General features: G+C 32.4%; 1 protein-coding gene across 2 annotated transcripts in view; it reads left to right on the top strand.

Moving 5' to 3' along the window:
* Positions 1-23,026, top strand: part of LOC145278002 (N-alpha-acetyltransferase 50-like) — a 37,579-nt gene that overhangs the window by 1,624 nt on the left and 12,929 nt on the right. For both annotated transcript variants that reach the window (XR_013868271.1, XM_080130171.1), the window contains exons 2-3: positions 15,876-16,012; positions 17,992-18,111. Coding sequence is in view for 1 of the 2 variants with exons in the window: in XM_080130171.1 (XP_079986297.1) it covers positions 15,876-16,012; positions 17,992-18,111 (257 nt within the window). In the remaining variant the exon portion in view is untranslated. The remainder of the gene's footprint in view (positions 1-15,875; positions 16,013-17,991; positions 18,112-23,026) is intronic.

Genomic DNA, 23,026 nt, shown 5'->3' with positions numbered 1-23,026 from the left:
TTTTTTTTTTTTTTGTTTTTTTTTTGTTTTTCAGAATAACAGGATATTTAGTCTTTATTCAGAACCACACTTTTTAAAAAACAAAAACTAAACGGGTTTGTTTTGCTGTACACATAGATTCGAAAAAGTTGTCACAAAACAAGTATAGAACAAATAAATGTTATCAAAGGCAAGATAAGTTACTTTTGTACCCAACTGAATGTTTTTAGTGTTTATATTTAATGTAACATGTTTATTCAGCTCGAAAAACATACAGTGTTTACCGATGTATTGGAAAATTCAAAATGGCGGCAGACTCTCTCTCGGAGACGGTAAGTTTGGGAAAAGAAGTTATAAATAAAAAGTCAAAATACTGTTAAATTAAAAACCCGCCGAATATATGTTAGCCTATGTGACGGTAACATATATTGAGCGAGTTTCTAACAGTATTTTGTCTGTTTTTTTTTTATTTATAACTCATTTTCCCAAACTTACCGCCTCAAAGAGAGAGTCGGCTGCCATTTTAAATTTTCCAATGCATTGCATCGGTAAACACTGTTTTTCGAGCTGAATAAACATGTTACATTAAATATAAACACTAAAAACATTCAGTTAGGTAGAAAAGTAACTTATCTTGCCTTTAATAACATTTGAGCGTTAAAAAAAAATCGGTTCAAGTTCTGTAGAACATTTAAGAAATGTATTTCGTTTAAAAGAATTTATCGCTAATGTTTGCCCAGATTAACCATAAATAACAAAACAAAAAGTGTGTGTGTGAGGGGGGGATATAACTAAATAAAATGCAAAAATGAATGTTACCGAAGACAAATTGGCAATGTAAAGTACTTCTAGAGTTGTCGAACTTTGCCGGGACTTAACTGCAAGACTGCCGAGAAATTACTCTTCTACCTACTTTGCTTGATAAGTTTTGTTATTTTAAAAGCAGTTTGTGTTACTTCTCATTTTGGTAAATTTTAACCTAGTTTCCACCTTAACATTTTCTTTTAAAAAGACTTTTATTGGTTTTCGAGTACGCTGAAAACGAATATCGCATTTAAATTTTCCGCAAATAAGTAGTTTTCCACATATCGAGCAATGTTATTGCGGGTGTCCATCTTGGTACAAAAACTACTTATTTGCGGAAAAGTTTAATGCAATATTCTGTTAACTTATACGGAGAGGGTCCCGACGTCACCCTCGTTTTGAGTTCGGGAAAAATTGTCTGACCGGTGTCGAGGCGAAAAATTACCTCTCAAAGTGCCGAGTTAAGAAAAAAAAAAAAAAAAAAACCCCAGTTCAAATAATTAGATTTTTTTTTTTATTTTCACAGTTCAAATTAGTATTTTACCCCCTTATAAACTCCACAAATAATTAGAATTTTTGGTATACCGATTTTTTTTTTTTTTTAATTCAACAGTTCAGATAATTAGAATTAAAAAAAAAAAAACTTCTGTCGTCATCATGCGCCCTCGGATTGTATTTTCTTTTCGTTACGACACTTTCATCTATCTCTACAATTATTCCGGGCCCCCTTAATTTTGTTGTGGTTGCTAATAATTTTTTGTGTAGGACAGTACTTACTAGAGCACGCACCTCCAACAATAATTTGTTCCTTTTTACTTCTGTCATTTGTCGACGCACATAGGCTTTTTTCTTTTCGTAAGATGTTATTTTCTCCTAAGAAAATTTTCGCCTCCATTGTAACAGCTCCAAAATTTGCTCATGCTTGTCAAATCCATGCTGAAAGGGTTTTAGGGTTAGGGTAATGGTAAATATGAAGAATTACTCCACTCTCAAAAATTCCTTTAAAATTACCACTCTTATAGGTTTTATACATAAATAACAAAAAAAATTAAACTAGATATTACTTCCGGAAAGAACTATAAAAAGAAAGTGAAAGAGAACATATATCCGTAATTGTTTAATTGGAAATATTTCGATTTAATTAATGAAAGTAAAGTTTTTCATGAAACATATATATATTTTATCAAAAACAGAAAATGAAAATGACATTCATGATTGTCTAAACTAAGCGAGCACCATTTGAAAACTAAAACGTTTACCGTATAAACATTTATCAAAATATTTATTAGAAAGTTTGCGTAAGAAAATATTTTAATAAAACAATTTTGGGTACTCCTTGGGCGTTGATTTCCGTGGTGACCAGCAAAATTAATGGTCGCTCACTTAGTCAAGGCTAACGCATGCGCACGTAACATTTTTTTTTATTTACGTACGTTGCCTTTCGCACTTTTACAAACATTATTTATTTACATTGGCTTAACTCTTCATGAATATTGATAATTTGTCATTTTTACAAACATTCATTTGTGTTGGCTTAACTCTTTTTATAAAAAAAAAACAAACATTTATTGATAATTTTTTACAAACATTTTTAATTTACATGAGCGGATAACTTTTTAGTAAATATTTACATTTAGGTCCACCTCCAATTTTCTTTTTAAATGACTTTTATTGATAAATATAAATCTACTGCAACAGACACTGATCCTCCTCCCCTTTTTTTTTTTTTTTTTTTTTTTTTTTTTAAATAGTATTTGCGAGTGTGTATGCTGCAATGCTGACAACAAATATCAGTTGAATTTTCAAAATATTTTTCATCCCCCCTCCCTACCCAAAATGGTGTTTATTCCAAAAGCTGTTCTTAACGTGGGGAGGTTGGGTGTTTATAAGGTGGACCTAATCTAAAAAAAAAAAAAAAAAAAAAAAAAAAAAAAACCCATTTTTTAAAATGAATATTAAAATAATTTTTCACTTTTACAAACATTTTTTACATGCTCATATAAACAACTATTTTTTTTTTTTATTATTTAAAAATTAGTAAAATTCAATGAATAAATCATTTATGTTTTTGATTTTGTGTGTTGAATGAAACTTTTTTTTTTTTTCATTGCAACAATAATGAACCAATTTAAATCTTCCGGCATGCGTTTAAGGGTTACGAAATTATTAATAAATCGTTTAGTTACTAAGCCATCGTCAGTAAATAAAAAAAAAATGTTACATGCGCATGCGTTAGCCTTGACTAAGGGTGGGGAACTAAGGGAGCAACCATTAAATAATTCTGCTGGTCGCCATGGAACTCAACGCCCAATCAGTACCCAATTTTCTAATGAAAGCAACATCGGATTTTTATAAAATTCAATGTTGCTTTCAATGTTTTTTGAACAGATAATTTTAGTGATTCATTTTTTTTTTTTTTTAATTAAAGCAACTTTGAAGGGATAACAGCAAATTAATTTAAATGAAACCGAAAAATCATTATCTAGTTTAATTTTTTGGTACTAGTGCACTTATTGATCCGTGCTGAAATAACGTTAATATTTTAAAAGCCATTCTTAACATGGGGAGGGTGTTTTGTAACTATTCTATACTTTAACCTTACATTTGAATAAAAAAACCTATCAGAAAACTTTAATTAAACTTGGAAATACGATTTAAAAAATAGCACGGATCAGTAGGTGTATCAGAAAGTGGCCATTAAAAATGATAAGAACTTTAATAATTCAACTTACTATTTTTCGAAGCTTATAAGTACTTAAAATGTATTTCAAACCCTAATTTCTTTTTTTTTTTTTTTTTTAAATTAAAGGAGCAAAGAGCAAATTTAAAAAAAAATAACCGGTTTAATAGCAAATTGTGCAATATTTGTTTTTAAAGCGGGTTTTCTTTAAAAAAGCTATAAGGAAAATCAACATTTTTACTTGCTTTGATAAATATATATATATGCCAAAAAAATCACTTACCTTTAAAAAAATACTATTAAATGGGTAGTTCCATTCTTCATTAAGAATTTATCCATATTTATATTTTAAATTCCATATTTTTTAAGTAAAAGGATTTTGTAAAATGAGTCGTAGAAAATCACATTTTCGTAACGTGATTTACGCCACAAGCTTAAAGGCTGCCCCTGCTACTATGAAATTTATCAAATATGGATTCGTCAAAGGGGCATATTACCTTTTTCAAAAAATTTTTCCGACTTGTCCATTTCTTTACCGACGTGTCACATGACCAGTGAGATTTCTTTAAATTCTCTTACAACAAAACGGTGGTAATTGTGGCCTGGTAGGCCAACACAAAACCTACCTTAAAATCTTATTTACTAGGTTTCAGGTGTGCTGAAAACGAATATCGCGATTAAAATTGGGACCAGCAACTAGTTTTCACGATACTGAGAAGATGCTTTTCCGCATGTTTTATGTAGTAATGTAACGTGGTGGCCATAATTGTTCAAAACCGAAACGACGTAATGAATTTTCAAGATAAAGAGGTTTGTTTTTTTTTTTTTTTTTATAAAAAAAAAGTGTGAGCATACAACAATGGCCACCACTTATAACAAACTATCGCATTTAAATTTTCTGCAAATAAGTAGTTTTCTGGATATTAAAAAATGTGCTGCAAAAATATGTGCACACTTGCATGTACAACAATGGCCACCACTTATAGGTTATTCTGTGTCAAATCATCCAGGGCTTGACACCCATATCCATAGATTTGGCTATAGTTTGCACTGCAGATCAATAATATAGGAACTAAGAAATCCTGAAAATTTCACATAACTCCAAGCGGTTTCTGATTTAGAGCATTTTTTGTTTTGGTATTAGTCACATAATGTGACACCCGGGCGACAATTTTGTGATGTCATTTCTTTGAATATTTTCTGATTGAAAGATCGTATGGCCCTCAAAATTCACCCAGGTAAGTTTTTCTCCAGTGGTGTTCTTGAGAGCAACCCCCATCAAATTTTTCAGAAATTCCAAAATGATAAGAGACCTAAAATGATCAAAATACAAAATGTTATTGTTTTTCATGTTGGGATACTAAAAACTACATGGAATCTATCTGAAAACATAAAAATGCTGATTATAGTAGCAAAACTTGACAAAAAAAAAAAATTGGTTTTCCTGGAAGTCAGCATTTTTCTTAAAATCACAAGATTTCTTGACTTGACCACACTTTTTGAAGTTACTGCACATCAACAAAATTCAAAGAACTTCTAATTTTTGTTGATATGTGATCTAAGACAGTTAAGGAGCGCAAAGGATATAAAATTGTTTTAATTTCTTGTGTTTTGTGGGGTTTATACACATTTTTAAATTCTGTCTACTGCACTCCGGGGGAAAAAAAAAACATGGTTTTGTGATGGTTAAAAAACAAATCCTACATTACTTTATTGGATCCTGTAAAAAAAGTGAAAATGGGATATTTGTACTAGAAAGCCCCAAATATTCACATCTACACTGATTACCTTACAAATATCTTTAAACTACATTTCCAGAGTACTTGACAAATTTGATTAAGAAACTAATTAAGACACTTTTGGAACTGTGTAAAAAAAAAAAATAAGAAACTTCTTGTACTAGGAGGCCAACTCATGTTTCTTTATAAAAAAGCATGTAAGCAAAATGTAGTGCAACTAGTTTCTAATTTTCTTTTTTTACCTTTCTTCAGAAAACTGGATTATTTACAAGACTTGCTCGATTGTTGTTCAACTCAATTTGAGTGTCACAAGTTTGACTATAATCGGTCCAAGGAACTTGAGAATCTATCAGACTTGGAGCAAGGAATTGTTGAGACATTGTTGTAGAGAGTTGGACTGAAGGTGAATTATCAACCATTTGCTTCCATCACAAACAATATTTCCGAAATATTGTTTGTGATGAATTTTTACAACACAAGAGGTCAAAGGTAAACGACCAATATCTTTGCAAATAGCAAAAGATCTGGAGGCAAGAGGGTATAATGTAACACCAGGTCACTTTCTTTGTTGTCAGTGTACAAAGAAATATGTGAGTCTGACAGTTGATGACAATGGATCCAGACTATGAACCTGCAAGTTCTGTGAAAACTTCACAAAAAAACGTGAATGCGAGACTGGTATCTATGGATGTTTCCCCTGTAGTTCTGCACTGTGTTGCTTCTCATAGCCGTGTTCATAGCGTCAAAAGGAAGTTAGAATAAACTGTTGGGTACTTGTACAGTTTAGTCAAGACATTAAAAAATGAAAATATCGAAAAAAAGGTTATATTTCACGTATCTGTTATGAAACTAAGTTCTCCGAAAAAAAAATTTCACTTAATTTCATCAAGTAGTTTTTTTTTTTTTTTTTTTTTTTTTTTTTTTTTTTTACAGCGAAAAAACAATTTATGATACCGAGTAAAAGGTTCGATTTTTAGGAAGAAAAGCTAGAATTAAAGATGGGAAGGGAGTGTCAGCACTTTACATTGAGTTATCTCCCCGTGGCTTGGTGTTCAGCTTCAGCAAATTTCACAATGGCTGACTTCAATGCGCTCTCATAAGAATGTGTTTTTCCGCTGTAAAAAAAAAAAAACTACTCAATCAAATTAAATTAAAAATTTTTTTCAGAAATCTTCAGTCCAAAACGGATACATACAATATAACCTTTTTTCGATATTTTCATTTTTTAATGTCTTGACTAAGCTGTACAAGTGCCAACTGTTGAAACATTCAAAAGTGACATGTCCATTGTGATAAAGTTGCTGTTGATGAACTGACTGCAGAATTAATGCCCAGTGAAACAGACATCAAAGAAAAAGCAGCAGAACTGGATCGATTACATTATCTGATGAAAGAGAAGTTAAAGAGCTCTTCAACTCCTGATCAAATCTACAGGTACACCTTCTGTTTTGTGACATACATCACAATACAAAACTTCTTGTTGATGCCATTAAGTGGAACATCACTTACAAAGATTTGATTTTAAGATTAGTTTGTGATTCTTCTAACAAAGAGTATATGAAAATTGCCCTAGTAAGAGAAGCATTGCAGAAATTTTGGATGAGATGTATATGAACCCTAATGACGAGTTTCATTTTAGTCAATGGGACACAACCGGCCATGCAACATTAACATACACAGAATATAAAGATCTGTTGATTGACACCTTTTGATAATCTTACTAAACACTCATATCTAACAAAATGTCAAACCAGATACTTGAATGAAAAGAAATAAAATCTTTGTTCCAAGGAGGTTCTTGTTCTGGGAGACTTTGCAGAAAACTTTCAATTTTTAATACAAGACGCAATTCAAAGTTATCATTGTAGTAAGGAATATTGCACCCTGCACTCAGTAGTGATTTACTACAGAGATTTTGATCAGCAGCTAAAGCACATTTCATTGCATTTTTATTTCCGATGACAAAACCCATGACATTGCATTTGTGTATGAAAGTCAGACACTGACTGTTTACTTAATCCAGACTTTATTACTGTATGTGAACAAATGATTGCTGCGGGACTCAATATAAAAACTTCAAGAATTTCATGAATTTATGCTTGCATAAAGAGGACTTTGGTATTGAAGGTGAGTGGGTTTTCTTAGCCACCAGTCATGGGAAATCCTCTTGTGATAAAATTGATGGATCGGTAAAACACAATGTGGTTAAGCGGTCACTCCAACGCCCTCTTAACAATCAAATTTTTGATTATAAAGCCATGCTTGTTGTCTGCCATCTGTTTCTTTGCGATCAGTAAAGAAACTATGAAGAAGGTGAGAAAGTCACTTGAAGCAAGGTTCTCCAGTGCCAGGAACCAGAGCTAGTCACCTTTTTGTACCATTGTCAACATCGCAAATCGGCTATAAGTTGTCCAGTGTCGATGAACTATATATTGATATGACTAACTTGCCATCAATTCTTTGTATCTGACATCACACCAATCCAATATATAACCTCTATTTATAACCTTTTCTGGTGGGTTGATATCGTGAATGAAATAAATGCAAAGGAAAGTGATGTAACTGTCAAGTTCATGCATCCCCATGGACCACACAAGATATTCAGTTGGCCGCAGATTGATGATACATGGTTTGTTCCCATCAAGAAAATTCTTTGTGTTGTATCCCAAACAACAAAAGACATACAATAACTGACCAAGAGTATCAAAAAAACATTTCTGCATTTCAATGGCATAAAGAACACAGCAGCATGTAAATGTTGAATGCTGACATTAGTTGTGAAATCCATTATTTTCTGAATACCATTTCACTGCAACTGTTTTATCTTTATTTTTACTTATTCAACTTTTTTTTTAATGGACGCCTCTTTGAAGATGAAATTTATAGAATTTGGCACGAATGGTCACTCCCCTGATTTAACCCCATACATATCGAAACTGGTTGCTTCCCATGAAGGACTTCTCAGGGAATAGTTCAAGTTTGTTTTTGTGTATGAAATAGTATGTTCACTCAAAGAGGGGCCTAGCTAAAACAAACAGTCCTTATCAAAATTGCCATTTTTTGTATGATAAAAAGGAACAAGAGTAAGTCAAAAAAGGCAGAAAATGAATGTACAAAACAAGAACTTTTAACCATTTTTATCTTTTATCACATCCAATAGGGGGTCCGAAGACAATTTATTGTGTCTAAATAAATATATGAAAAAAGTAATGCGTTACCATGCCAGCCACACCCTTTTTTTTTTTTTATTTGATTTTGGGGCATGCGTGAAAAAAAAACCCCTCTCTATAAGGCTTCATTTTTGAGAAAATTTGATGCCATATTTGGATTCCTTGGGTCAAAAAACTAACTTGGGTGAATTTTTAGAGCCACTCACTCTTTTAATCAGAAAATATTCAAAGAAATGACATCACAAAATTGTTGCCCAGGTGTCACATTATGTGACTAACACGAAAACAAAAAATGCTCTAAATCAGAAACCGCTTGAAGTTATGTGCTGAAATTTTCAGGATTTCTTAGTTCCTATATTATCTATCTGCAGTGCAAACTACGGCCAGATATGGGTTTAAAAATCCCATATTTCTGAATGATTTCGCATGGATTTACCCTATAACAAAGAATTACATTGTTTAATATCCTGGAAACCACTTATTTGCAGAAAATTTAAATGCAATATTCGTTTTTAGCATACCCGTAAATCTAAAGAAGTCCTCATTTTAAAGGAAAATTATGAAGTGGAAACCAAGTAAAATTTTTACAAAATATGACTCTGAACTCCCGCCACACATTCCTAACTTCAGCAAATTACATTAGCACCAGCTTCTCCCTACGCTCCAATTGCATCACCTTGGTAATAAAACTTCTCAACAACCTCTCTTGGTTTATGGATGATTTGAGAGAGGGTAAGACTATTGAACTTGGTGCTTCAAAGGCGTTTGAGGGTGTGGCAGTTTGGTTTTCATAAACCTCTAGGTTATATTATTGTTCAGATTCTTTTTTTTCTGATTAAAGCTTACAATTCTGGATGGTGTCTTGTCATTCTGTTTATTTTCTGTTTTCTTATCAATAATTAGGTACAGCCAAAAAATGGAAAAATAGGCAAGTTTTTCTTTTCTTTTTTTTTTTCTTTTTTTTTTTTTTTTAACGAATTAATATCCATTCTTGACCAACTTTTTTGTTCAGAAAAAGTCTGAATTTTATGATGTGTAAAGCAGAATAACAAAACTTTTTCTATTTTTAATAGGATATAAAAATTTCGAATTTTCCCAAACTACACCATTCACCACCATTTTTGTCTTGATTGATAAAACAGAAATATTTAAAAAAAAAAAAAAAGGGGGGGGGTGAATCTTTTTTTTAATTTTTTTTTGTCCTAAAGCAAATTTAAGGTAATTTGCTATAAGAGTATGAAAAAATATAAGTACCTGAATTTCCAATAATTCCAACTTTTTATATCGCTATAGATTTGCATAACAAAAAAAAAACCCATTTAATGATGGCTTAAAATAATCTACAGAGGCCTTAAACTTAATTTAACCATGTATTTTTAACGTTTGATTTGAAGATTAAGTGAAGGGTTTAAAATTCTTTTTCTTTTTTTTTTTTTTTTTTTTTTTTTTTTCATAAGTGAGATAACGATGAGCTTGGCCATTACCAGATGGGTGACTATTTTTGGAATGCTAACCATTGTATGTGTTGAAAACAATTCCTGCATCTAGTATCATGGTTGGTCCACCATAGATGAATTAACAAGAAATTGCCAAAAGAAATTATATTTTTTAGTAAAATGCGCAGTTATTTATCAACTTTTTTGTAGCGATTCTTCAAAGCATTTCCTATTTATTGGTATATTAGCAATATTGGGCTCGATAAAAGTAAATTAGGTGCTTGTGCACTTTTGTCACTGCACTATTTTTAAATACTTTTTTATGTTAAATTCAAACTTCACGATATAAATATTTTTTTTTTTTTTTAAATTGTTAGGTAGAAGCACAGTAGTTACAAAACACCCTCTCCTCCCCATATTAAGAATGGCTTTCAAAATGTTATTTCAACATGGTGGCAAAAGTGCACAAGTACCAAAAATGATTAATTTATTTTAAAGATTTAGAAGCTTGTTGATTTAGCGATCTTCATCAATTTAGTTTGTATACCTCTTTGTAATACAGCTTCGTATTTCAGTAGCTTCTTTCTCAGAAGGTTGTGGAACTCTCTTCCTGCTTACTGTTTTTCTACTATCTATGGCGATGGTCTTGAAAAGACCAAGGTCAATAGGCATCTTCTGTCTTTGCAATAATCATCTTTCTTTCTTGTTAGCTCCTTAAATGACTTCATGCCTTGTAAAAACTCAATAGTTTTGACATTCAGATATACTTTGTCCACATCTGAGTTCTCATCCATCTTACAATTCTTGCATAGAAACTAGTTATCCTCTCTCAACCTTAATAGTAATTCTACTGCACTTTTTTATGTACCTAATGCTTAAGTACCACAAAAGATTGACTTGTACCTGATTCACTTTCCACAAAATGAACAGGGGCAACTTCCAATGCTACAACCACTGATCTCCTCAATTTGGTCTCAATAACCTTCACTCGGATACCTTTTACTTTCCATAATATTCCTCAAGTCTTTAACAAGTAAGTTTCACAGGCAAGTACTAAATCATCAGCATACAGCATCTCTTCTGGACATTGCTTCTAAAACATAACTGCAGATTGATGCACTCTGTACAGAACTGTAATGTATTAGTAGTTTAACATTAAAGTTGTCACTAAATGTCCTCTTAATTCTAGCATGATTTGAACACGTCTGTACATTGCTTGAACAATCATTAAGTTATGTAAAGCCTATCAAAACTTTTGACATTGTCAAAAACTTTCTCTAGACCTAAAAGCAAGATACAGATTCTCCTTACCAAGGTACTTTTACATTTGTCTCTGGATAAATTTAGCAAGAGAGATACTTTGCCCAGACATAAAACCAAACTGTTTCATTTATGCTTATCAGACTTATTTACTGCTTAATTATTCTCTCAATCATTTTCTGAATCTGATTCTGTAATTATCTTTATCTAGAGCCTTCCCTTCACCTTTTTGTAATAATTGACAATTCTACAGTCTTCTGAGATAATCTATGTCTTCTATGAGATAATACTATAGCATGTGTTATTTTGTTTGTAATGCTTACATCCGGTTCGTTTATGTACTTTCATTTCTTATAAATAATTTTACCAAGAATTCTTAATAAGTTTTTGGTTTCGGTTTCAGCTAATGGCATTCCAATAACCTATTTTTTAAAAATAATTTTATCAAGAATTCTTATTTTGGTTTTGATTATAGCTGAAGGAACTAAAGTTATATTCATAAGTTTGTGATTCGGTTTCGATTCAAGCTGATGAACTCAAGTCATATAGATATTTTTTTTTTATTTTAACTTTATAATATATAAAAATCGATACAACATTAATTCTATAATATATACAAAACCTGCAAGAGGTAAAATATATTTAAGCATATTTTACAACCTGGCTATGCCGGGCATCCCTGATAGCTTGGATAAATACTTTTGCAGTTTTAACAAAATAGCTACAATAATATCAGAGCGTCTCCATTTACGCTGAATATCTACAGAATGCCAACATCAATATATTACATATGAATCTGTCCCCTGTGGGATTTCCACGGGTCCCGCTAGTGTCTTATGATTGCATTTGTCAAGTTATCTCAATACTTATTACACTTGCAGCTTTTAACATTTTTGCAGCAATGCCCAAGAGACCTGCAACCCCACAGCTTCCTGTATCTTTTTCTCCATTTTTATAACTGAATTCTATTCAACAATTTCTCATGGTAACATTTCCAAGCATCCTTCTTTTTCTATTCATTTGTTACCATTTTCGTATCATTTCAAATGCGTTTCTCTCCAACAGTATCCATATTTGTTATTGCCATCTTTTGATCATCCCTTCGTAGTATATCTGGAAACCTGGCTTTCTCAGCCGCCTTCTTGGTTTTGCATATTGCTCTTCTTGCCCCGCCTCTCTCTTTTCCTCTAGATACCCACCTTTATTAACAAAACCCTTTGTTTCTGTGTGTGTTTATTATCCTACATTTTTCGACCATCACTAGACTTTGGGGGCTCTTCCATCAACTGATAAGTCTTGTCATTTATATCCAATTGTGTATTTTTCAACTTCTTCCACTGTTCTATGCTTCCTGTGATAAATGCTCCATCACTTGGTCTCTAAACTCCTATTTCATGTCTTTCATTCAATCTCAACATGTTTCTCCTTGAGATAAACTTTCTCTTTACCCCTATAAACTTTCATTAGTGGAAAATTGCAAATCTGTCCCGTTACAATTTTATGTAGTTGCCTTTTTACTGTTGTAACTTATCATCTTCAAACTAATACGGTAGAGAACGTTAAAGCAACATGTCTGTTTTTCATATGAACCCAAAATAAAGAAAAACTAACTTTGTTTATTTTAAAAGAAATTTGTCAAAATAATCTATTTTAACTAATAATAATAAAAAAAAAAAAAATTGAATGGCTTCCGTTCAGTTTCTACAGAATTGATATTTCCTCTGTAAATGTGACTGCAGGTGGAATTTTACGAAGCAAGGTTCGATAAACTAAATATGCATCCCTCCTCCTCCTAAACTGATATTTCATAAATCAGTAGCAAGAAAGTCTAGAATAATTTGAACTAATGTTGATAATAAGCAAAGAAAAACTGATGCTTTAGTTTTCCTTCTCCACTAATTGCATAACCAAAGCATGAGTTGAGTCATATCTATCCTGCTATTTAATCCATAGCAAAGTGGGGTGGGGGTATATGAATTCCTACTTTTTTTCAAGATAATTGGTGAAAATAATTGTCACCTTTACTCTTTCACCGTTTACGATCGTCCAAGTGTTTTCACGTTAATCTTTTCACAATCTTCTGTAATGCTTAATAGTGCAGGAATCCTTTTGTTGAAGTGTTTGGTGTTGATAGCTAAGCAACCAGTTCTATTTATTAAAAAAACAATTTAATCCTTATTACTTATCAATTTTCCTTTCATATCAATTTGGGGTCCAAGTGTTTTCCCCACATCAATACATACTGAGGTAATATTTACACTCTGTTTAATGATATGCCTAAATGTCATTTCTTTGATTGGTTATTGTGAAGCTGTAGCCCCAACATAATCTGTTGCAAACGTGTGGACATTTTAAGACATAGCAGATTATCTCCCTTCATTTCCGTCTGACTTTTCAAAAGCAAAACAAATTTCTCAGACAAAATGGGTAATATCTTATATTTTTACCCTAGATATTTAATGTTTGAGTATGGTTTCTATTCAAGAAAACTAATGATTTTTGTACTGGCAAAACCTACTTCACGGTAAATAAGCGATTGCAACTTACCAAGGATATTGTCACTAAAGCATAATAAACTACTTGGAGAGAAGGTATTTGGCAGATGAAATGACAGTTAAATTTCTGATGTAGTCAGGAGAGCAAGAAAGAATTTCCAGTGGAGGCAAGCAGTTCAATGGAAGACTGAGTAGAAAATCTTTTGGTATCTAGGAACCTTAAGTGAAGGGGTGAGATTTTGCTACTAGTTGGGTGGATCAGTGTTATTTTCACTGATGGGATACAAATGCAGGAAGTTCATTGGAGCACATTCTGTGGGTGGACCTGTACAACAAGCACATTGATATAATGATCTTACAAGGATTAGTTTGGCAGACTGTAGAACCAGTTCAGCTGGAAATTTTTTTTTTTTTTGCACTTTGTAAAAGAGGGAGAGGTTAGTGATTAGTGCACCAGCCCAGGTGTGGCAATAATACTCCTTGTATGGGTGAATGGTGGTTTTAGACATATCAAGTTGACAAGAAAGTTCATGCAGTTTTTAACTTTTAAATTCAGATGAACATATCTCAGCTCAAATCAAAATTTATTGATTGAAATAACACCAGCAGAATCAAAATGCAAAACAAGTGCATTTATGCCAATATAGTAAAAATCTTGCGTTCTGGCGGTGATGAAATCGCTGAAGGCGTTTCTGATATCGCTTAGGTTTTTTAAAGCATTTCTCACGCAGAAAGTTGTTGGGATGCTTGAAAAGTGGTAGTCGGTAAGTGAGAGGTCTGGAGAGTATGGTGAATGAGGCAGTTTCATAGCCCAATTCGTGCAACTTCTGCACGAGAATTGGGCTTTTTTTCTTGACTAATGCTGGGTGTTGAAGTTTCTGATGCATTTCATCCATTTGTTGACATGTCTACTGTAATGGTTTTGCCTGCATTTAAAAAAACAAAACTAATTCATGAAATTAGTTGCTGACCACCAAACAGTCGGCATGACCTTTTGGTGCAACTCTTGCTTCAGGAAGTGTCGTAGAGCTTCGTCAGCATCTAACCACTGAACTGAGCATTGCCGGTTGTCATATAGAACCCACTTTATATTGCAAGTCACGACCCAGTTGAAAAACAAGTTGTTCTTTTTGCATAAAAGAAGGGAAGGAGATACTTCATAACGTTTCTTTTGTTTGTCATTCAATTCGTGAGACACCCATTTATCAAGTTTTTTTTTGTCTTTTCCATCTCTCTCAAGTGGTTGGAATCGTCGTATATGTTGCATTTAATTCAGAAGCAAATTCTCGGACAGTTGTGCATTGATCATTGTAAACATCTGATAGCTGATCCCTACGTTCATCATCTTCAAAACTCTTGTCGCCGCTACAAAATATCTTAAACCACTATTGTTGTGCATTCAGTAGTGGTTCCTGGACCAAATGCTTCATTGATATCGTGAGCTGTTTCAGCGTCTTTTTAGCTTAGCTTGAATTGAAATAAGAAAATTGTGTGAATTTGCTTTTGTCCATCTTCAGCGTTCTGTAAAGACAATTGTTTTAAAACTATTGTAATTTAAACGATTAGATAAAGCAAACATTCTTTGAAATGATAAAGTAAATGTATTATAATGAAAACTTTTTTGAAAATACATCGTTTGAAATCAAACTTAAAAATTCCACAAGAACCTTGTCAACCTAATAGCATACTTGCAGATGTGATAAATTTTTTAACCTGTTAAAGAGAGCCTACCTTTCTGGTAGCATCTATGTATTTATTTCAGTTCATGTTTGAGAATATCTGGTTAAAGTGTTTGAATGTTGGACTCTTAGCAAGGGTTTTATCAATCAAGACAATCGGTGATTGGAAATGTTTGTAAATAACCTTTTTTTTTAAATGTGACTCTAGGTTAATATACAGTAAATTAAATGTTATGAGGCTATAATAGAAAGTTGGTGCATATGAGATAAAAAACACAAACAAAGTGGCTGCTTGATTCTCTGTGCTCTACCATTAATACGGAATCTAAGTGGTAGGGTAAGGTCTTTTCCTGTTTTCAGCTTGAAGTTATCTTAAGCTAAATGGCTGCCTTCAGAAAATCTCTTGGCTTTTTTTAATCTTTTCTTGTTTTGACAAATCAACTTAACAAATTCAAAGATAAGTCTTGCAATCAGTTCTCGCATTTCAAAAGTATGAGTTTGTTAAATTTTAATGTTTGAAAATTATTGTAACTTTAAGTTTTGATTTCTTAGCTTTTAACTATGCAGCAATTTTGTCAAAACTTTCAATTTTTTAAATATCATTGAAGCCATTTACTTTTTGTCTTATTTCAGAGGCCGTATCGAACTTGGGGACATTACTTCCCATAACATCAAACAACTGAAGCGTCTTAATCAATTTGTTTTTCCAGTCACATACAATGACAAATTTTATAAAGATGTCTTGGAAGTTGGTGAACTAGCAAAACTTGGTATGTACTATTTACAAGTTAGAAAAGCATTTCATCCAAGGCATGAAAATTGTTAAACAAAATGTTTTTACTACAGGCTTTAAAAATAAAGGTACAAGATACAATTTTTAATTTATTTATCTTCAAAGTGCACTTTTATAAATTTTACAAAGTAAGGTATAAAAATTTAATTTAAATTGAATCAAAAAATTACCTTGGATTTTATATAATGTACATTCTGTAGCACTTTTGAAAAAAAAAAATCATTGAAAATTTTATATCTATATCATTAATTGCTAGATGAAAGATATTGTTTTTAAAGTGCACCAGTGGAATATGAGATAGTGGGTGAATGTTTGGCATCTGGTAGGATGCCCATCCACAGCTTGAGCAAAATTAGAAACTTGAAAAAGTGATCGAAGGGAAACAACTTTGAAAAAAAATTAATTACTTCCCTTTACATGATAACATTAAAAGATGTGTTGATGTTTTGATAACATTAAATCATATAAATGGCCGTTTGATCCCTAATTAATTTTTTTTTCTTAATTTTAGATATATATCTGGGGCAATGCTGACTGAGAAAATTTTTTAGGTCTTTGGTTAGTAGTTTTGGACTTTTAGCTGGACATACAAACATGCCTTTTATATAATCGATATTAAGATTTTGTTTACAACAAAAGAAAGAAAAAAGAAATCATAGCCATAAAAATCTGCCTGTCCTTTTTATAAACCAAAACGTATAACTAATACTATATAGTATTTAAACCCTTAATGACCTAAACATTTCTCTTGTAGATTAACTGTGACCCAAATGCAAAGGGTTTCCCTCTCCTATCTGATTTGATAAATGATTTTGTGGTATCAGTTTTAATGAATGGCATTGTTCGATGTCTTGAAGTGTGCATGAGGTACAAATAAGCATGATCCAGAGTTTTAATAACCAACAAAAAAAGATTGCTTTGTTTGGAGTCTGAGATTTGACCATTTCAGTTGATGTTTCATCATCATCGGTTTCACACACATTTGGCATACTGACATACATTAGTGTAATATAGTGCATATGGGCACGTGGAAAAATAGCAGCAATAGCCCAAAAAAGCACATATGCAAATTAAAGTGTACATGAGAAAAAAGAGGAAAAATGCACCATCTGGGGAGAAATAAAGTGCATGCACGTGTAAAGGCACAAACAAGAATGGCCTGGCATGTGGTTGGAGAAAGGAGAAACACAGCCAGGCTAGATGGACATATGACGGTGAAAGACCTTTTAAGTGGCGTTGAGACACGAGAGTAATGGTAATAAAAACTTTTAAAAAAAAAAAAAAATTAAAAAAAAGTCAACCTGGATTTAAAAAAATGGTGCTATATTTGGGATTTTACGTGAAGGAAAGGATTTTACATTGCCATGGTTTGTTCCAAGTTCACAAGTATTTTTCCATATCTTTTGACAATTCTTTGAAGTTACCAGACCTCTTAGTGAGTTGCTAATGCACTCTTTCTTTCTTTCTCTCTCTAATGTCACTTTTCCATTCTTTAAAGGTCGGATGTATTCACAAGCTCCCTCTCTAGTCCTCAAGGTTCACTTAGTCAACCGTCTCTACATTCTACTTGATAATTTATACCAAAATGTTATTTTTTGTTAATAATTGAAAGTTTCGTGTAAACAAGAATTTCGAAATAATTCTTCATTTTTTTTTTTTTTTTTTTTTACATCTAATAATGCATGTTCCATAAACTATAAAAAAAAATGTACTTGTAAAATATTCACTTCACAATTAATGACAGAAAATGTTTACATTCATATAAAATATACCAACATTGAGTTGTAATAAAAAAAAATAAAAAAAATTTTTATATTTAAAAATACATTTTTATGTTAAAGGTTTCTTCATAAATTTGGACGGAATTGGTCCTTTTAGTTTTTATGTATTTCTCAGTATATTTGAATAGTTAACATGAATTTATATTTAAATTTTTTTTTTTTTTTTTTTTTCCAGCCTATTTTAATGATATTGTAGTTGGTGCTGTTTGTTGTCGAGTAGACAACTCTGTCAATCAACGAAGATTGTATATCATGACGCTTGGTTGTCTTTATCCATACAGGCGGCTTGGTATTGGTGAGTGTCTGTTCAAAAAACATCTTTTCCGAGTACTTTTTTATTTATTTTTTTACTCGCGTTCACCCCTAACAAGACATATTTACACTTGAATTTAAGAGGATGCTATTTGGGACCATGCCTAGGAAAGATTAACATGTTGGTTTACATTACGTTTAAACTTCTGCATATGAGTACAGTCAGGGAAGCAGGTAAGGAATTATAAAGTCTAGTTGTGCGAGATAATGTTTAGAATAAAAAGCTTTCTGACATTTAGAGACCTTAATGGTGAAAGGGTGAGACTCATTAAACACGAGTAAAAAGCAACAGAACGCATAAATTGCTATTATGAATAAAATCCGTTTTCTAAGAAGTAGGATGGCACTTTTTTTGGAAATATTTTTAAGTGAATATTAAATTTTTTAGAAAACCAAAACACATTTTTTTCTTTAAATAGATATTTAAAAATATGGAGCAAGCTTTTGGTTCAAACAAACCTTTTCAAGCGATTTTTCCTTTTTTTTTTTTTTTTTTTTTTTTTTTTTTTTTTTTTTTTTTTTGGAGATGTAAAAATCTCTCCTGGTGTTAGTCTGTTGGGATTTTAACCATGCAGTTTAAAAATCCTCAACTGCAAATATGTGGCTTGCGTGGCAGTGTTACATCCCGATGGACTACCAACAAGAGAGATCTATACATCTCCAAGGAAACAAAAACAAATAAACAAAAAGAAATCAATTGAAAAGTGCTTGTTTGAGCTGAAAGCTTGCTTAATATCTCTTAAATATCTATTTAAAGAAAAAAAAAATACCATATATACTTGTGTATAAGTCGAATTTCTTGGAGACGATTTTAAGGTTATTTTTTTTTGGGGGGGGTCAACTTGTACATAGATAATGTTTTTGGAAATGTTAAAGAGCGACTCGGCACTCGATCATAACACCATTTTGTTTGTGTACTCGATATATACCGGTAATCCTAATAATTAATCGCACTCCTTCTGAACCCTACTGCAGTGTGTTTGCCAGCATGTAAACGCGTGCGCAGTTTTTCAGTGGGAGGCTTAATAATAATAATTGGAATAGTTCTCGCAATATTCACTCTTTAGACGTGGCTATAGGCCTAAGTTTGATATGATGTATGTATTCGATGATGATATGACAGTTTTTTAGTGGGTTAGGAAATGTAGTGTTTACGATATGTCCTTCTCCTCTGAGTTCAACAAGTTTTAACAATTTAATGAAACCATTTAATGGCGCTTAACGCATACGTTTGTTATAATGCTATGTGACATAAATTACGTCTAAAAACAGTAACTGTGCGTGGAATCTACAGCATGTCATTGATCAGAATGTTTGATTAGAAACATTTGCGTTTGTTGCATCTAAGTGTGCAGCAGGTTGGTTCTATATATGAAAATTGAAAAGACCATACTTGTGTAAATGAATGTATTACCGCTCGCAGATGCCGACCATTTATAAAGATGTCTTATAAAAAACACCAAAAAGGAAATTATGTGCAAGAAAGATACTAAATGATACTAAACCTTGCGTTTAGAATCCTTATTCCAATTTTAATCAAAATTCATTATTTGATTTTGATTAAAGGAAATGTCTTGAATTTATGGCTTAATTTTAAGGGATCTTTTGTGATTCAAGGAATTTTGCTTAATTGATGTCTAATGTCTACCCCTAGCAACTGTGTTCCAAAGTTCGTATGTCAGCTTAAAAGTTCATCACTAGCATACAAATATATAAATGTATACACATATCTTTATATGAATAAATAAGATTAAACTGGTCAGCTATTATGCCTACTATGTATTGAAACTGGCTGTTCTAAAATTCAAATTAAAGTTCTTAGTAGAATGGAATTGAAATATTCAAGCCACACAGGAAGAATGAAACCAAAAGAATCTATGCATATTCTCAGTTACAGTGCTGAATGTACTTTCAGAGGAAACAATTAAAAAAGAAAAAAGAAAGTCGTATTTTATTTATTTATTTATTTTATTTATTTATTTTTTTTTTTACAAAGGAGTCACCGCTTATCAAGGCCCGGAGGCCACTTGAGGATAAGGGTTAATAATCGTACAGTGGTCAATGGGACAATGGCGTAATAATTGTTAGTGGAAATTTGGTAAATTGAGTTACTTAGGGGGAATGGCTCATCAAGAACTTGTTTACGTTGGACTTGAAGACAACCATATTATAGTCAGCTGGAGAGCAGGCAAAAGGAAGAGTTCAACAGGTGTGCAGTTCTAAGAAAGAAACTTTGTTCATGGAATCTACGATTAGGTTTAGGCACAGATAAAGAGTCGGGGAAATTATTGATATATTCATTATTTTTTTTTTCTGTAAAAGAAAACCATTTTCATTCTGCAACTTCTGGCAGCTTATGTAACCTGTTTAGAATATGCCGACGATAATACAGTCCCTGTTTTGCACAACTTATATATAAGCTAAATTTACCATCCAAATGAATGCTTTGACGATGATACTTACAAATTATAAAAGGCGAACTATTATAAGATACATCTGCCTTACTTAAATGTTAGGTTTATTTTTGGTGTCTTCAAAAAAACGACCTAATATTTTTGCTGAGTAGGAGACTTTCAAAAAACTATATCTTAAAATTATTGTCCATGATTTAATGTCTATATCAATAAAAACATTGTTTCCGAAATGATCGTACAATTTATTGACTTTGTTGTGTTCGTCCTTATGAAACCGATTTTTAATTTTAATTATAAATTATCAATCATCTTTATATATATATATAGAGAGAGAGAGAGAAGTAAAATATAAAGATTTATTGCTGCCACTTTCTTTCTTTTTTTTTTTTTTTTTTTTTTTTTTTTTTTTTTTTTGTCAATCTGATAGTTTGCATTTGCAAGAACTTGTATAACTTGCTTTGTGTTGTGCTGGAGTTCGATGCTTTCTTTATTTTGCATAGATTCCAAAAGTGTCGCGTGTTAAAATTTGGCAATTTGCCATGGACCATTTGAAAAGCTATGTGGTTGGCTGCAATTAGGTGTCCTATGCATTCACATTATAATTATTTTTAATATGTTAAAGTGGTAAATTCTGTGTATTAAATGACACTTAAAATGTTGAATAAATTTTGTGGTCATCTATTAACTGCATGAAATCATTACAACTAATAATATTCTCTACCTGCGTAAGAGCTAAATATGTCCTAAGATGGAGTACTGTTGCCACATCTTGGAGGGGGGCTGCTGAAAGTTTCCTTTCCTGTTTTGGTAGTACAAAACCGGATTTGAAATCTAGTGGGCAATGTCCTTTTCTTCTTACTTCCTCTTTTTCACTGAAGATACATTGATCTCTGCTCCATCATTTTCATGGATCATTCTACCACTCTAGTAAGTATCTCACTGTTGATGCAGTTCTCTTACCTGTGTAAAAACCAAGTACGTCCTATGATGGAGTACTGTTGCCACATATGGGTAGGAGTTGCTCTAACCATCTTATCCTGCCTTGACAGTTAAAAACTGGCTTCGTAGCCTAGTGGAGGGTGCGATTTTCTCTTCCCTGCAACTTCTTTCCCACAGAAAAGACGTGATCATTATTTATTTTCATGGCAAGTGCTCCTCTAAACTCCAATCTAGAAGTCCCCCTTTGCCAAACTTTCACAAAAAATACTCGTCTAGCTGAAACCACTATCAATAATTTCCCCCACTCTTTATCTGTGCCTAAACCTAAATGTGGAATCTATGAACAAAGCTTCTTTCTTAGAACTGCCCGCCTGTGGAACTGCCCTGCTTTCCCACTGACTACAATATGATCACTTTCAAGTTTAATGTGAACAATTCTTGATGAACCATCCCCTTAAGTAATCCAATTTACCAAATTTTCACTATTGATTACTACGCTATTGTCCCAATTACTACCATACACTCTTTAACCCTTATCCTCGGGAGGCCTCTGGACCTTGATAAGAGATGGTTCCTCTGTAAAAAAAAAAAAAAAAAAAAAAAAAATTCAACTGAACTCAAATCTATTGTCCTTTCACCCAAAAATCATAACATTCATCTAGCTACAACTTTGAACAACATTCAACAAGTGATATCACCAAATGTCTGTTCTGGGTCTAGTTTGGTCACTGGGACTGGGCCGTTTCTTTGACGAGGTTCTGATTGATGGGTGGATCCGATTGAACAGGTTGCAACTCTCTCCTCGTTGCTTTTGATAGTGTGGAAGCTGTTGAGCCCGCGTCTCTTAAGTCAGCATCACTGGAAAGTAGAGGTCATTTCAAGCCAAAAAAGAAAAGAATAAAAAGTCAATAACTGGGCTTATTAGTATAAAAATAACAGGATAATTGTTTACTGAAAGTTACAAAACTCTGATCATTCAAGTTTCTGACTGAAGATGCAAATATTAGGGGACTGGAATTTTAATAAAGTTGAGATGGTCAATCCTAATTCTGGGGGCTTGTCTCTTCAGTGTGGATTCAGTGGCTTGGAGCTGAGTGAGATTTGTCAAAGGTTTCTCTTTGCTCTGAATGGTATGGGTCCCTGGTGGTCATGCGGAGCATGTTCTTGAGGCTACTTTTGCCTTTCGTTATATTGAGAATCAGGTGGGCTTAACCTCGTCTCCCGATCTACAGAATTTCATTTCACAATTCTCAGTAAACCAATCTTGCGCAATTTTTAAGCTCTAAAAACTTTCCTTTTCTTCCTTAAATCTGTATTTCTGACCGCTACTCTCAATAGAAGGGTCCCATTGCTTTCGCCCTCCATTAGGTCTAATGTCACCACATTAAGATTTTGACCCAGAATGAAAATGATTCCTCTTTTTGTAACATTGAGAATTTATTAATACAAAATTGTCATTTGCATAAGAAAACATATTGCTCACAAAATAAAATTATTGTAAGTAGTTCATTCTGGGTTCAATCTCGTGTCTCCCTCTAATGGCCA

Source organism: Euprymna scolopes, chromosome 6 (assembly GCF_053919585.1).
Source record: "Euprymna scolopes isolate OS-2025 chromosome 6, ASM5391958v1, whole genome shotgun sequence".
Classification (NCBI taxonomy): domain Eukaryota; kingdom Metazoa; phylum Mollusca; class Cephalopoda; order Sepiida; family Sepiolidae; genus Euprymna; species Euprymna scolopes.
This window is presented reverse-complemented; position numbering and strand designations above follow the sequence as displayed.